Source organism: Pelophylax lessonae (assembly GCF_965119305.1).
Source record: "Pelophylax lessonae genome assembly, chromosome: 1".
NCBI lineage: Eukaryota > Metazoa > Chordata > Amphibia > Anura > Ranidae > Pelophylax > Pelophylax lessonae.
Window position 1 is genome coordinate 73,287,367 of NC_138768.1, and position 17,822 is coordinate 73,305,188.

Sequence of the window (17,822 nt, forward strand, 5' to 3'; positions counted from 1 at the left end):
CCGTGTACCCCATTTTGATTCTGTGTACTCCTTTGTGGTTAATGTGCCCTCACTGTGGTCAGTGTACTCGCTTTTGTTGGTAGTTTATATGGTGTTATTTAGAACGGATAGGACATTTTATTAGTTTAAGAGTACAAAGAAATATTCTGGGATAATGGGAGTCTGAAAAAAGAGAAGTGGAGGGAATAGATGAAAAAAGATTATAACAAATGTCAAAGGAGAAGAGTGATAGAGGGAGGGGGACATTTATGAATAAGAATTCCGAGTAAAGTATTTATATTTTGTATAATGTCAAACTTAACAAAATTTAAATAAATAAAAAGATTCCAAAAAAAAAAGAAACGAAAGGATTAGCAGTCTGCTGCAGAGAAAAAGGAGAAATTGCTTAAATTCTTTCATTTACATTTTTGATCACTGCGATAACCAATCATAAGGTACAGAGCCAATCTGACTAGCTCTGTGCAATTTGCCTATGATCTGCATTTTCTAATGACAGCTTGAACACAGGCATTGTGCACACACAAGAAGTAAGCAGAGTGCCGTTTTTAATTGTTACTATAGAAATACATGTCCACCCCCACCGTTTTTATTCTGTAGGAGTTAATTGAAGTGGTTAAGAAGCAGGGCAAATAGCAATAGGCCATTCAACCGCTACCGCAAGCATAGTTTAAAGTTGTTTATTGGCAACCTCACTCCTTCTTTCATGGCCTGCGATAGTTTAGGAAATTGAATAGAATAAGGTCCCAGGTGTTCTTTAACTGATAAAGACTACGCTGTCTTATGACATTTTGCAGCTGAATATTTTAGGTGACTTTGCTAGAACAAAAAAAAATGTAAAAAGTGCCACCTGCAAAGAGGGTGTTTACCTCTACTACCGCCAGCACTAGTACCTAAAGAATCTTCAGAAACCAACCTTTAGTAGGTTGTTTCTGTCAACTCCTACTTAAAGTGTCACTAAACCCACATCATAAAAACTATCAATAAATATTGTATTACATGCTGTTCATACTTACTCACTATTAGATTTGTTTTCTGTATTCTGAAAATACCTGGTTGATCCTGCTGCTCTCTATCTCCCGCTCATACCCGTGTCCCCAATTCAGCTAGGTATTTTGTAGCTGTGGTGGCAACTCTGCACATGCTCAGTTTTCAGTCAGTTTCTGGGCTGAGGATTTCCTCCCTATCGTATCTGAGCAGCCCATGTGACTATAGAGTCACACATGTGGGCGTATACACAGTGGTAAATGACAGCCCACTCCCTCCGTCCTCCTCTATGCCCACTAACCAGCTAAACACAAAGGGGGATGTGGGATATTACATGTAGATAAATGGTGGCTTCACCTCCCTGTTACTCTAAGACACAGGCTGGCGGGGCGTTACTGTCAGGGTACCAGGAAACCAGATGACACCGGGATGCAGGTAAAATAAAGCAGTTTATTGGAGCAAACAACAATAAACACACAACACACAGCAAGAGTAAGGAAGTGAGAGCAGGAACAAGACGGGGTAAAGTCCATAAGTGGGTAGTCTGCCGATGCCGGGTCGTCTGCCGATGCCGGGTCGAGAGCCAGGAGAGTTGTCAGCCTAGCCAGGTCATACACAGAGGAACACGGAGAACAGAAGACTGCTAGCAGAGATGCACCTTGGAGCACAAACGCAAGGGCAAGGACTGCAACCCATCAGCTGATATAGTCAGGTGTGCAGCATCATCACTGTGCAACACCCAGGCAGCAGGCAAGTAATAATGCAGAGTTTATAAGAGGCAGCAGTCTGCACATGTCCAAGATGGCTGCCAACAGGAGGGCAAGGTAAGACCTTGACAGTACCCTCCCCTCAAGGGCCCCTCCTCCGTGAAGCAAAAAACGGTTTCTGAGGAAAGCGAGCATGGAAAGCGCGGAGAAGGGCGGCAGCATGAACATTAGTGGAGGGAACCCTGGGGCACTCCTCAGGACCATAACCCTTCCAGTGACCCAGGTATTGAACCTGACCTCAAAACAGACAAGAATCCAAGATGCTGCTAACCTCATACTCTTCAGTGTTGCCCACAGGAATGAAACAAGGTCGAGGAAGTGAAGAAGTATAGCAATTGCAAATCAGTGGCTTGAAAAGTGACACAAGAAAGACATTGGAGATACCCATGCCAGGGGGAAGACCAAGGGCATAGGCCACCGGGTTCACCTTACAGAGAATGCGAAAAGGCCCAACAAAACGAGGTGCCAGTTTTGGAGTATGCAGCCTGAGGTTGAGATTACGGGTCAACAACCACACCCGACCTGGTACAAAGGACCAGATAAACGTCTCCGGTCTGCCTGGAACTTCTGGCGCTGTGCAGAGACCCATAAAGACTCTTGAAACTGCACCCAAGAGGAACAGAGGGCACGAAGATGATCCTCCACAGCCGGGATGTCCTGTGGCGAGAATGACTCGGGCAACACAGCGGGTTGGGACTCCTAATTGGCCATGAATGGAGACATTCCGGAAAATGAGTTGATGGCAGAGTTGCTGGTAAACTCGGCCCAGGACAGCAGATCAACCCTATTGTCCTAAAGGTCAGAGATATAGCAGCGGGGAAATTGCTACAGAGCTTGGTTGGAACGCTCAGCGGCACGATTGGACTGTGGATGGTAGAGAAGGAGAGTCGAATACCCAACTGGGAGCAAAGGGTGTGCTAGAACCTAGAGACAAACTGGCTCCCACAGTCCAAGACAATCTTCTTAGGCAACCCATGTAAATGGGAGACCTTCCTGGCAAACACTGAGGCAAGCTCCTGAGTGGAAGGCAGCCGCCTAAATGGAACACAGTGGCACATTTTGGATAACTGGTTGACAACTATGAGGATAACCGTGTAACCTCGAGCTGCAGAAAGTTCCACAAAAAAAATCCATGGCCAGGTGAGACCAGGGACCAGCTGGTCAAATCCTTTGAGAATGTCCTGTGGGACGAAATGCATTAGGATCGAGCCTGTTTAGCCAGACTTGCATTTGTTACTGCCTTTACCATTGGACATTTTGTGAGTGTTATTCCCCTTTTTTAATAAACTTTTTATTTGGGTTTTACACTATGTCTGTTTCCTTTGGTTTATTTCCACATGGGTCTGGATTTCTGTGAGTAATCCTTTCTACCTACCCTGCTGGATATACACCTGGGAGACATCCGTGGTTGCAGATTGTTTCAGGAATCCTATACCATCCTAACAGCCTTTTTGACCCTCATGCTATTTGGTATTCAGGGTCAACAGCATCTGGTGAGCGCAATTTTATTTTGGTGTTGGTGATGGGATATCAGTATCAAGATTCACCTCTCTGTTCTGGATTACTCCACGTGCACTTACCATTGTGAACTCTATATGGAATTTTTTGATTGTATTCAGTTACAGATTTTCACATTTACTGATCACATATGTCATTTTATTTGTTTGTATTGAGAACTGTTGCAGTTCCTCACCCATTAGCGCTGCACTTTTATTTTATTTTCCTTTGCATCAACCTTTTTGTCAGTTGTTTGTGCCAGCAGCTTATACACTTGATTGGTTAGCGCAGTTTATGCACCCCTTTTTTTCCATTTAGTCGAAACGAATGCTTGAGGACTCAAGGCCATATAATGCGATTAGAGGAGAAGCGATTTAACCTCAGGCTACGCAGGGGTTTTTTTACAGTAAGGGCAATAAGATTGTGGAATTCTCTACCACAAATGGTAGTAACTGCGGGGAGTATGGCTACTTTTAAAAGACTCTTGGATGTCTATCTCAAGGATCAGAACATTCAGGGGTATGAGAAATGATTACGGCCATACACACCTACACAGGTTGAACTGGATGGACTATTGTCTTTATTCGACCCCAACTACTATGTAACCATGTTTCAGTGGAAAGTTGAAAAGGCTTTCATAGTGTGGACTCTTCCTTCTCATAACCTCAAGATGGGAATGTCTTTCAGAAGCAAACAGGTGCTGGGTGAAGCTGCTATTGGGGTCCATTGTCGTAAGGCCTAAAGAAGGTTCAGAATGGGCTACTGGGTGGTGCTGGTTAGGCCACATGGGGGTTGGTCGGTGCTCTGATATATGTGCACAGAATAATGCATGCAATAGAAAAACATTTATTGTCTTTCATTTTAGTGAAGCAGGCTAATTGCTCCCTACTGTCTGGGCTTACAAATGGAGATTATTAAATAGGGTATGTTGGACCTTTACATGAGACCAATACTCCATTGTTCCAGTAAAAAAGGCATATATGACAATTACATCTAATGAAAGAGCTAAGCTGGAAAATGTGCTTGATTTTTTATGTGCTCAGACAAAAAAAAAAAAAGTAACCATTTTTGCTTATAATAGAGGCTTTGTGTTCTTTTTTTAATGATAATGAGCAACTGTATGAAAATAAAATACACCAAAGTACACTTTGTATAATAATTATTGTGTACTATATAGCTCAAGGGCATAGTTCCAATAAGCATTCATTACGCATTGCCGAACTTCATCATAAAGTTATTTTTAATTCTCACAAGTGTTCTCTGTCATATTTATAATTTAAAGGGAAAAGAATGGACAGACTGTCATTGCTGAGTTCTCTTTAAAATGTCTGTTTCCTGGCTCTCAATCTAATTTAATAATTCTAAGTGATTTTATTACTTTTTCAGGGACTGACCCAGAACACATCTGATCAGGATTTCACACTTCACTTGCTTCATATTCATTCTACATCTGTGACTCAGAAAGCATTGAAGCCAGGCATGTCTTCAAACATACTATAGATCCATACTCAGACAAAACAGTTAACAAAAAAAAAATACAAAAAAATATAAAACCGGTATTAAAAAAAAAAAAAAAAAAACGGGCAGACTCGATGGACCACTGTCTTTTTTCTGCAGTCACTTTTCTGTTTCTATTCTATGTTTCACCGACAGCCACAAAAAGTTTTTTTTGGAGGAGAAGGAGGAGGTTCGCATTGGAAGACTAGATGTTTAAAGTGTGGTGTGGTGAGTCATGAGGAGGTCAGCAATGACAGTGCATGTTTGTTCAAAGTATGTTGTGGTGAGCTTTGCTGGAAAAAATGGTGCATGTCCTATTTGTTAAATGTAAATGGGCGGCGTCAAGCTTCATGTACACTGGTGTACATGTAAACTGGTGTTCTTTTGGTGTTGTTGCTTTTTTTTTTTGCCAAATCCCCTAAACTCAACTCCATGAAAGCCTATAGGGTTCACTTACTAAAGGCAAGTACACTGTGCACTTTACAAAGGGCAGTTGCACTATGCAATTGCAGTTACTCCAGAGCTTAGTAAATGAAGTAAAACTTCACTTTGCAAAGAATACCTAATCACATGCAAGGAAAATAAAAAAAAAACAGAATTTTTCCTTGCACATGATTGGATGATAGAAGTCAGCAGAGCTTCCCCTCATTTACTAAACTCCGGGGCAATTGCACTTGCAGAGTGCAAATGAACTTTGCAAAGTGCAAATTGTATTTGCCTTTAGTAAATCAACCCCTATGTGTCCATATATACAAAGGGGTTGATGTACTAGAGGCAAATACACTGTGCACTTTGCAAAGTGCAGTTGCAGTCTGCAAGAGTAAGGCTCCATGTACACGGGACGTTGTAAATGGCCGTTTAGGAGCAGTTGGGCGTTTTTTTCAGAAGCCCCTGAACCCACCTACATGTTATCTTATCTGTCCATGTACACAGGGTCGTTTACAGTCATTTGCAGGCAGTTGAGTTCAGGGATGTTTTTTGTAACGCAATTATTTGCGTTCGAACGTGTGTTTCCCGGCGTTTCAAACGCAAAAACGCGACCGAATGCGGCCGAACGCGACCGAACGCGATGACCCGCGTTTAGCGTTCGCTTTTTTGTCTATTTTAAAGGGGAATCATTTTTTTGACCTCTAGGAACGGTTCTAAACGCAGACGCCCGCTAAACGCGGGTGCAAACGTGACCTAACGGACGTTTCAAAGGACCTAAAAATTCCAGCATTCAAAGGGACTTTTAACAACGTCCCGTGTACATGGAGCCTAATTGCTCAACAGCTTAGTAAATGAGCAGAAGCTCTGCTGACTTCCATCATTCATCATTCAATCATGTCCAAGCAAGGGTGCATTTTTTTTTATTTCCCTTACATGTGATTGGGCATTCTTTGCAAAGTGACGCTTTACCTCATTTACTAAGCTCTGGAGTAACTACATTTGCAGAGTGCACAGTCTATTTATCCTTAGTAAATCAACCCCACAGGCTTTTAGCAGCATTTAGGAGCTTCCACTTTAGATTAGGCTAAACCTCCCTCTCCTGAACGCAGAAGATTAGTGTTCAGGATAGGAACGTTAGGCACCATACACACAGGCTGAATATTGGGCGGTATCGACCGGTCCAATAAAAACTGGTGGACATTCAGCCCATGTGTTTGGTCGAACGTTTAGCTTCTGTCAAAGGGCATGACTGCAAAAGGTCTGCCTGGAAAAGCTGACTGGTGTTTTCTGGTGGGGGGGCATCCCCCTGTCAGAACACAATAACTCAGCAGGGAGATCATTGTACTAACATCACATTGTTAGTACAGGATCTCCTCCCGAGCTCTTCAGTTTTTTTTTCGTTCAGCACGCTGGATTGAAAAAAAAACAAAAAAAAAACGTATAGTATGTTCTAGGCTTAACTCACATCTATACATACACATACAAGGGTCAATTTAGACTGGAGCCAATTAATGCACTAGCATGTCTTTGTAGTGTGGGAGGAAACCAGAGTACCCTAGGGAAACCCACACAGGCACAGGGAGGACATGCAAACTCCAGGCAGGTAGTGCCATGGTTGGGATTTGAACCAACGACCTCAGGGCTGCTAGGCAAATGTGATAAATACTTAGCCACTTATTACAAACCAAAATTAAGCAGCGCTATCATTAGTGATAGTGCACATCATGTGAAAATGAATAATATAAATTTTAAAGTGCATAAAACCATAAAGGAATATAAAAATAAATATAGACAGATAAATATGAATATAAAAATTTTTTTCGTGAAGGTCTTTGAAAACACCGTGGAGGACGGCGAAACGCGTTGACGTAATTTCCGGTTACGGACGAGACGGAACGTCACTTCCGGTCTGACACTTCCTGGCCGCATCGTGGAACGCATGCCAAGTGCTGCTCACACGAGGCATATACATGCGCTTATACTAATACATGTTTGTAAGTATGTTTTTGACTTACTAAGCACAATAAATTGTTTGAACATACTTCACCATGTACAGCCTTTCTATATTTTAAATGGTGGATACGGAGGCGGATTTTATACCTATCCTTATCCAAGGCTATATGGAGAAACATCTCTGAGATCCTGGCAAAGAGGGCTTATGTGCAATATATATCCAAGGCTCAAAAATTCTGGCAATTTGGTGAATGGGGAACCAAGAGGGGTCACCTACCACTTTGGAGCACTTTGAATAATCTTCAGCACCTGAGCACTTTATTTGGATCACATATAAGGACTTTTGTTTTATCCATAATATTTTTTCACGAAAAAAATTTTTATATTCATATTTATCTTTCTATATTTATTTTTATATTCCTTTATGGTTTTATGCTCTTTAAATTTTATATTATTAATTTTCACATGATGTGCACTATCACTAATGCTAGCGCTGCTTAATTTTGGTTTGTAATATTTTTCTAAGATTTGCTTAGTGTTGCAGCTGCTGCATATATCACGATTCATGCACTTTATATTTATTGATTCACATATTTTTTAGCTGATCTACCAGCGCGGGTATTAATTTAGTTTTATCACTTAGCCACTTAGCTGCCCATAATTAAGCATGATCCATGCTTGATTATCTGCAGTGGAAGACAGGGGAGAAATTGGGGGTCTAAAGGTGATTTTCCACTGCATGGAACCGAACGGTTCGGCTCGCTTTTGTGCTTTTCCACTGCATGGTACCGCATGGTATGGTGTAGGAACGGTTCGGTACGGTACGGCGGCACTTTTCCACTACATGGAACCGAACGGTACGGCTCTCTAAACAGTACCATAAACAGTACCACCTCAGTTGTTGTTCCAAGAGGGCCGTACCGGTACCATATCCCACAATCCTTTGCATGCAGCCTTGACTGTTTGTCATTACTAGCCACTGATTGGTCAGAGAATCGTTGTTATCACACCCACTTACTTTAGTACTGCTTTAGTAGAAAAGCAAACCGTACCAAACCGTAGCGAACTGTTCCAACACCGTACCATGTGGTACCATGCAGTGGAAAACCAAACCGGACCAAGCAGGGCCAAGTGGAGCCAAGCCGGTACTTGCAGTGGAAAAGTGCCATAATAGATCCCTGATGTCTCCAAATAAAAGGCTTGTTAGCTCCCTTGTAATAACAATAAACATAAATGAAACAATTAGATTATTATTTAAAAAAAAAATGTAAAAACACCTCCATTGTCCCTGTACACACCCAAATGCAAAAGTGCATGTGTATGTGAACATAAATTGCATGTATGGGAGGTATCTAGGCTAACATCAAAGTGAGAGCCATAATTCACAGTTAACTCTAAACTGATAGCCTGTAAAGGCTTTTAAGGAATTTCCTGTGGAGAATTTTGAGTTTTACATTTTTTTGCGATGGCACAGACTGGCAATTTTGAAGCTGGACATGTTTGGTATCTCCATACTCCAGACAACCACTCCACCTTTCATATTTTAACAAAAAGTAATATTATATTGTATTTGCACTACAATTAATGCTAAATCGGAGTTCCGGCCTCAGAATAGTTTTTTTAATAAAAATACTGCCCAAATAGTGATCCATCGCCCTTAATACATCCGCTAATCCCGTATTACATAGTTTTATAAGTTAGTTTAAATCGTAAATTCTTACTTTTAAAAACGTTTGCTGAGTGCGGCCATCTTTCTTGTGGTTATCCGAAGCCGCAGTATGTAAATGTATTCCCTTCTTCCTGGTTCTAGCTCATTGTGCAAGATGAATGCAGCCCAGTACTATGCAATCGGCATAGTAAGGGTTTCCATAGGGAAGCCTGTCATCGCGTCATTTCCTATTTGCAAATAACGCGATGAGAGGAGCGGCTGGCCGCCTACGTCACTGCCCATTGCCTCCTGGGAGTGATGAGTAAGAGCTCCCAGGACGCATTGCAGGACAGGAAGTGACGGCGCGGGCCGCGGCCGCAGAGGGAGGAAGTGGAAGGAAGGTAAGCATATTTTCTTCTGAAACAAGGTAAGTAAAAAAAAAAAAAATCGGGATTATCCAATTGTTTTTCAGGTGACACTCAGCAATCGGATGGCACAAAATCGATTGTGTCGATTTTGAGGCCGGAACTCCGCTTTAAGTGTACTTTTCCTGAAAATATGCATTTGATAAACAGTTACACAAATAACAAAAGATAAAAAATCTCTACTGCCACAATTTTATTGTAATGAATCTCTGATTTAAAAAAATGTATAACTGTTTGGGGGTTTAAAGTAATATTCTAGCAAAAAAAAAAAAAAAAAAAGCAGATTTTAACATGTGCTATATATTACTGCACTTTAATGAGTGATAATCTCCAACTCTGATAAATGAAAAATGGCAGAAGGTCAGAGAGATAGACTGTATTACCCAGAACCCTACAGGTGGTATTGACAATCTATGGATTGGCTTGAGGCGTTAATACCAGTAACTGACATCTGTCAGGAACTAGATTAGAGGCATTAGGATAAGAGGAGCGGGGGCCTTTCTGCTGAGGTGTGATAAGGGTCTATAGAGATTCTATGATGACCAGGAAATCAAGGCTCAGCTGCTATTAGGTTGGCCAGAGACATTTTGTCTCTCCAAAAATGTGAGAGATAATAAGAGCTTTTATACAATTCCACATCCCCTTCTTTTAGTGGTCTTGGGCATCCTTATCCTTAGATTTTATATATCTTAATGACCGGCCTTAGATAAAAATGCTTGATGCACACCTGTGACAAAAGGGATTTTTAGCGCTGTTCTTGCCAAGAAAACACGGACCTGAAAGATACATTGATGTGCACACAAGAAGACAAGCCTGTGTGTTACTCTAGACACATCCAATAGGCATGGTCATGACAAGGCCCAAATATTACTTGAGCTTTAATGGCATCCCAGTCTTAGTCCGTAGGGTTCAATATTGAGTTGGCCCACCCTTTGCAACTATAACAGCTTCAACTCTTCTGGGAAGGCTGTCCACAAGGATTTAGGAGTGTATCTATGGGAATGTTTGACCATTATTCCAGAAGTGCATTTGGGAGGTCAGGCGCTGATGTTGGACGAGAAGGCCTGGCTCACACTCTCCACTCTAATTCATCCCAAAGGTGTTCTGTCGGGTTGAGGTCAGAACTCTGTGCAGGCCAGTAAAATTCATCCATCCCAAACTCACTCTTTTATGTCTTTATGGACCTTGCTTTGTGCACTGGTGCGCAGTCATATGGCAACAGGAATAGGCCATCCCCAAACTGTTCCCACAAAGCTGGGAGCATGAAATTGTCCAAAATGTCTTGGTATGCTGATGCCTTAAGAGTTCCCTTCACTGGAACTAAGGGACCATGCCCAACCTCTGAAAAACAACTCCACACCATAATCCCCCTCGACCAAATGATTTGGACCAGTGCACAAACTAAGGTCCATAAACACAAGATGAGCGAGTTTGGAGTGGAGGAACTTGACTGACCTGCACAGAGTCCTGACCTCAACCCGATAGAACACCTTTGGGATGAATTAGAGCGGAGACTGCGAGCCAGGCCTTCTTGTCCACATCAGTGTCTGACCTCACAAATGCGTTCTGGAAGAATGGTCAAACATTCCCATAGACACGCTCCTAAACCTTGTGGACAGTCTTCCTAGAAGAGTTGAAGCTGTTATAGCTGCAAAGAGTGGGCCAACTCAAAATTGAACCCTATGGACTAAGACTAGGATGCCATTAAAGTTCATGTATGTGTAAAGGTAGGCGTCCCAATACTTTTTAAAATATAGTGTATAATACCTGGAGTGAAGTGACAAGCAGGGGTAGAGTGAGAGCATTTGGGCTAGGATCAAGAACAACCAACTAGGCCATTCATGGCAGAAACAGATTTATATGGGGGTATGTACCACACAAAGCATGCCAAGGTGCCTCTTTGACTGGAGTGCATAGGGAAAGCTGTATATAACTGAAGGACATGGTTCACTCTGATTTTCTTTTTTACAAATTCCATCATAAGCTTCTTTTGTCAGTATTCAGTCACATGATAAATTAGAGTTTTTAAAGAGGTTGTAAACCTCTGTTTTTTTTACCCTGAAAGAGAAAGACATAATAAGCTAGTATGCATCACACACTAGTTCATTAGGAAATACTTACCTTAGAACAAGCCCCCGCCGTGCCGCCCGCTTACCTCTATGACGGGCGACATGTTCAGTCGCCCGTCTTCTGGGATCGCGGCATCTGGCCATCTGATTGGCCGGAGCTGCGGTGACGTCACTCCCGCGCACGCGCGCGGGAGCTGACGGTCACGGCACGGGGCTCTAAAGAAACGGCACCAGCGGCCGTTCCTTCAGAGCGCATGCGCCAGTGACGTCACTGGCTGCATGTAAGGTAAATATCTCCTAAACGGTACATGTTTAGGAGATATTTACAGTACCTATAGGTAAGCCTTATCATAGGCTTACCTAAAGGTACAAGTTGCAGAGGAGGGTTTACTTCCTCTTTAAGCAAGGTTGGGCTGGAAGACTGTCAGATGCAGATATCACAGGTCTGAACAGGGAGCAGGTAGCTATGTAATACCATGTATGTGTCAATGAATGGGTCCCACTCTGATCAATATCTGAAAGGAGACGTTTTACCACTCAGGGCCAACAGCCGCACAGCCCAGCCCAGTGCCTGATCATAAGCCTTCTTTTTCTGTAGAGAGAAGGAATCAGAACTTATGGAAGTAATGCAATGTCTAGAAAACTCACCTGTACATGCTTACTATAGTATTCCCATTATGCATGAGGTAGACATAGACATCTTCCACCTCTTCATGCTTCAGCATGCTGAAAGTAAAGAAGTACGCTCCTGTAAAAAAAAAAAAAAAAAAATTGCCATATTAGATTGTGCAACTGTTACTGGGCTCTGCAGGACTACTTGGCTAATATCATCTGTCCGTATGATGGGCGATCCAGCCCACAATAGTCTTGGTTAAAATTCATGTTTTATACAGATTAGAGGCCCAGGGGTTGATTGCTAAAGGCAAATAGACTGTGCACTTTGAAAATTTGCAGTTGCCCTCTGCAAGTGCAGTTGCTCCAGAGCTTAGTAAATGAGTAGAATAGAAGCTCTGCTGACTTCATCATCCAATCATGTGCAAGCAAAAATGCTGTTTTTTTTTTTTTCCCTTGCACGAGATTGGGGTATTCTTTGCAAAGTGAAGCCTTACCTCATTTACTAGTAAAAAATGGTAGGCAGTATGGCGCTCATAGGTGGTGCTGGAAAGTTTCGGCTGCAATACAGGGTTAGGACGTGTATCACTGTTGAAAACCGGATACAGGTCGGCTTAGTAATATGGTGGGTATGCACAAGGGGAGGATTTAGAGTTCATGTGCGAGTCTCTGGAGAATAAAAAAGGGTTAATTCGACTTGGAATCCAGTGAGGGATGAACGGGTCCGGGGTGGATCCAGGAGTGGATGGATGGATCGAAGGGCACTCAGGGCTGCTGACCGAAGGAGTGAAGTCAACTCTATGCAGAAAAGTAAAAGGAGGGGAAAGCACCTCTTGAGTGTGGTAAAAGTTATTTTTATTACAGCAATAATGTAGTAACTTACATATAGGTAAGGAAGTAAGCGAGTCAGACGTGGCGCTCCGAGAGTGGCTGGTGGTGTGTGCAGCTTCCAGGCATCCAGGCAGTCACTGGGTTCCGGAGGACGGGAGAGGCCTGCTCTTGTCTTCCGGATCTCCAAGACCAGCGGTGAGGAGGCTGGTGCGGCGGCCAGCGGCTTGCGGCGGCGTCTGACGTCACGGGAGTGTGGGCAGGAAGTGTGGGCAGTCTGGGCTCACAACGCATTTCGGAGTCTGCGCGGAAGTCTGATCCTGGGCATGCGCACTCCTTTGTCAAGCTGCAAACACCACCAGCCGCTCTCGGAGCGCCACGTCTGACTCACTTACTTCCTTACCTATATGTAAGGTACTACATTATTGCTGTAATAAAAATAACTTTTACCACACTCAAGAGGTGCTTTCCCCTCCTTTTACCTCATTTACTAAACTCCGGAACAACTGCACTTTGCAAAATGCATAGCCTATTTGCCTTTAGTAAATTAACTCCACAGTGTCACATATGTGTGCATTAGAAGATTGCACCCTTAATCTCGTTCAGCTGTAAAATTTTAGATTTCTCATCACTTTTTGTCAGGTGACAATGAGCACCAGAGCAAATAGAGGGTAAATCTGTAAAAAAACAGACATAAAGCGGTATTAAACTCAAACCTATAAGATTAATCCTCAAGTGTCTCCTCTATGTGAGCATTGTTAAAACATGGAAGGCTCCCTCCGACGCATTTTTTGGGACTGTCCAGGGATTAACACTTTTTGGTCAGAAGTAAAATCTGCATTTAAAAACCTTAGTGGATGGTCTCTTGTAGACTCGCCAGCAACTCCTTTTTCCTTTAAGCGCCAGTTCACATTACCGCGACGCTACTTGCAGGGGCGACCTCTGAGATCGCGGTGCGAGCAGCGCGCTGCGACCTCGGAGCGGCCGCCACGGACTTCATAACATTGAAGTCTATGGCGGTCGCCTCCTGGTCGCCCCAAAGAAGCTCCAGACCCTTTTTCTAGGTCGGAGCGACTTGTGTCGCTCCTATTAGAACGGGTCCGCAGCTTCCCTATGGGAGGCGACCTGCGGCGACCTGTGAGGCGACCAGGTCGCCTCACAGGTCGCCCCAGTGTGAACCGGCACTAAAGGGTATAACAACTCACTTTCAAAACATCTTTTAAATGCAGCAAAAGCGTGTATACCCGCTCTGTGGAAACAAACCACTCCATCCACAATCGCACAATGGCGTAATAGGGTATCGGATATTCAAATTATGGAACAGTTAACTGCATCTATTAAGAACCAGTCCAAGAAACATTCTGAGATCTGGATGGCCTGGAGGTTATTTGTAGGTTCTCAGGTAATAGGATCCTAGAGATAGGAGAGAAGAAATTGCTAGTGGGATTTGCCCCCCCACCCTCTCTTCTCATTTTTTCCATATGAAATTCCTCCCTCCCTTCTTTCTCTTTCCTCTTTTCCTTTTGCCCGTCCGCCTCCATTTTTTTCTCTATTGTGTATTATTGTGTTGATAATTGAATGTTGATATGAAGACATTTAGTCTAAATATTCGAATACTGTAATACTTTGTGCAGGCCAATCAAGTTCCTCCAATCCAAACTTGCTCACCCATGTCTTTATGGACCTTGCTTTGTGCACTGGTGCGCAGTCATGTTGGGGCAGGAAGGGGTCATCTCCAAACTGTTCCCACAAAGTTGCGAGCATGAAATAGTCCAAAATGTCTTCATATGCTGACACCTTAAGAGTTCCCTTCACTTGAAGTAAGGGGCCAAGCCCAACCCCTGAAAAACAACCCCACACCATAATCCCTCCTCCACCAATTGCTTTGGGCCAGTGCACACAGCAAAGTCCAGAAAGACATGGATGAGCAAGTTTGGGGTGGAGGAACTAGACTGGCCTGCACAGAGTCCTGACCTCAACCCAATAGAACACATTTGGGATTAATTACAGCACAGCCTGCGAGCCAGGCCTTCTTGTTCGCATCAGTGCCTGACCTCACAAATGCACTTCTGGAAGAATGGTCTGGTCAAACATTCCCATAGACATATGTCTAAACCTTGGGGACAGCCTTCCCAGAAGAGTTGAAGCTGTTATAGCTGCAAAGGGTGGACCAACTCAATATTGAACCCTACGGACTAAGACTGGGATGCCATTTAAGTTCATGTGCCTGTAAAGACAGGTGTCCCAATACTTTTGGTAAATAGTGTATATAAGCTTGTTGGACACCCTATTCCAAAACCATGAGAATTTATTTAACCCCCAACCCGCTTCCACTCTTAACAGCCTCCACTCTTCTGCAAATGTTTTCCACAAAATTTTAGAAAGTATCTGTAACAATTATTAATCAGGCAGCCAAAGGAACTTTTCTATGGTCAGGTACTGATGTTGGACGAGAAGATGTGGCTCACAATTTGCATTCAGATTCATCCCAGGTGTTCAGTAGAGCTGAGGTCTCTGTGCAGGCTGCTTGAGCTTCTTCACACCAAATTCCTATCTGAGCTTTCCGTTCATGTTGTAACAGACTTCCCCAGACTGTTGTCACAAGGCTGGAAGGGCAAATGCTCTAAAATATCTTTGTATCTTGTAGCATTAACATTAACAGAAACACCCAACTCATACTGTATGCCCTTTCTTTTGGTCATATGGTATATTCTGCCATAAAGTGTAATCAACACTTGGTGTCCCTGACCTTGATTTAGTATACAGATGGGATTTCTGACACTCTTGATCTCTGATATTCCTATTTAGTCCAAATCAATGACTCAGAAAGTATTAAATCCATTAAAACAACATGACAGATGTGCAACTAGCATTCTCAAGTTCATCTATTTTTCTCAGGTCAGGTTTACTTTAAAGCTAAAATTCAGGAAGCCATTAAACATAAATGAATTTGGTAAGCATTGTGGTTTATTTTCCTTCACTCCCTGTCCTGTGAATGTAAGAAGAAGTTTAAAGACCTCTTCAAAAGTGGAGAATGTCCCTGGATCAGGTGTGCTGGAAGATGGCTTTGGCTTTGCCTTTTGAAATGGGGACAACTCTAAAATTTTGAATTTCCCACAAACACCAATACAAATCTCATGGTGGGTCAAAAAAAGTTTTGCCTAGGAAAACATTTTAGTTGTGAAACTAGGGTAAATATTGCGCTCAACAATGATATTCACAAAAAGTGCTTAAGTGCGTGAATAAAATAGATAAAAGCTGATATACAAGAAGTCCAATAATGCTTAAAAACCATTAGTAGCTACAACACCACAACAATGGATAAAAGCACAAAAAACAGCTTATATGCATAAATACATAAATAAATAAATGAATAAATAAAGTCCTTTTAAGTGCTTAAAAATCAAGGTGATCAATATATTATGATTATAGGGGGTCATATCCTTCTGGTAAGGAGTATTTATTAAGAGCACTGGGTGAAGGTGTGGAGGTGAAGGTTTCACATCACTTCTATCAAGTCTATGCTTTTAAACATTGCTGCGATTAACTATTTGATCACCTTGATTTTTAAGCACTTAAAAGGACTTTATTTATTAATTTATTTATTTATGTATTTATGCATATAAGCTGTTTTTTGTGCTTTTATCCATTGTTGTGGTGTTGTAGCTACTAATGGTTTTTAAGCATTATTGGACTTCTTGTATATCAGCTTTTATCTATTTTATTCACGCACTTAAGCACTTTTTGTGAATATCATTGTTGAGCGCAATATTTACCCTCGTGTCACATTTATCACGTTGTATACGTTTTGTTTGCTGCTTGCAGTGTGGAAGAAATTCCCACAAATTACATATTCATATATAATTATTTATTTAAACTAATTAATATTTAATATTCACGATCTACATAAAGGGACAACACAGCACTAATTAGTGCATTTTGTGCAATCAATATCCACTTCGCGCAGTTAATTTTGGTATTTCACCATTTTTTCTCAAAACATTTTAGTTGCTTACCTAATGTTCAGCTTTAAGTAAAAAGTTCTTCTTTAATAACATACCTGTTACAGGAGCTGTAAATCTTCCAGTCATGACATCAAAAAAGTTTCCAATATTAGTTTCCACACTGCTGAAAATGATCCCACTATTGATATTGCTGAAGTGAGTTGCCATTGAGGCCATAAAGGCTACCTGCAGAAAGAAAACTCGATGTAAGGAGAGGTTTAGCCACTACCATGTACCACTTTCCTCTATTTACTTTCCCTTCACATGTGTCTGTACATGTATTTATAAAAGGGAAGGGGGGAGATGAAAGAAAGAGAATGATCAGACTTTCACGGTACCTTGGTTCAAAAATGCTCACATATATTTAAAAAAGTACAAAATGTAATACAATACAATATATTATGATTAAAAGAAAACAGACAAATCGTCTGACAACAGTTCATTACACATCAGAACAATTAGATACTTATTCATCAAAACAGAGTGCAGAAGTTCATGGTTAGGCGTATATTCCTCAACACAGGGGCGTAACTACAGGGGATGCAGGGGTTGCAATCGCTACCGGGCCCCATGCTCCAGGGGGCCCGGTAGCAAACCAGTGGGTGAACTTCCAGGATCGCAAAGGTCACACTTGCGACCGGACCCTGGCATTGCACCACTGTGGGGAGGCCCCAAGATTGCAGGAAGGGAGCCCACAAGATTGCAAAAAGGGGGCCCACTGCAGAACCTGTGAAAGAATCCTGCTGCGGGACCGTAATAAAAGGCCATGCAACGAGTGTAAAGAGCCCCAGGATTAGTGGGAAGAGCCCTGGGCTTGAAGGTAAGGGCCCCGGCCAGGGGTCTGGGGGGCCCTTCATGGTTTCTTGCATCAGGGCCCTGAAGGTTCTAGTTACGCCTCTGCCTCAACATGTTTCACGGGGACGATCCGCTTCTTCAGGAGGATATTGATATACGCACTCTCTAGAAATTATGACAACATATAAATAAGTACTACCCAGAAGGATGTAAGACCGTATTCACACTGAAGCGGCATGACTTTGGCGCGACTTGCACGGACTTCATATAATGAATGTCTATGCAAGTCGCTCCGAGGTCGCCCCTAAGTAATA

General features: G+C 42.4%; 1 protein-coding gene across 2 annotated transcripts in view; it reads right to left on the bottom strand.

Annotated features, from left to right (window-relative positions):
• Positions 1-17,822, bottom strand: part of C1QTNF3 (C1q and TNF related 3) — a 115,090-nt gene that overhangs the window by 18,148 nt on the left and 79,120 nt on the right. For both annotated transcript variants that reach the window (XM_082274306.1, XM_082274307.1), the window contains exons 4-5: positions 16,770-16,899; positions 11,918-12,017 (exon numbers count right to left, since the gene is read on the bottom strand). In XM_082274306.1, the coding sequence (XP_082130432.1) occupies positions 11,918-12,017; positions 16,770-16,899 (230 nt within the window). The remainder of the gene's footprint in view (positions 1-11,917; positions 12,018-16,769; positions 16,900-17,822) is intronic.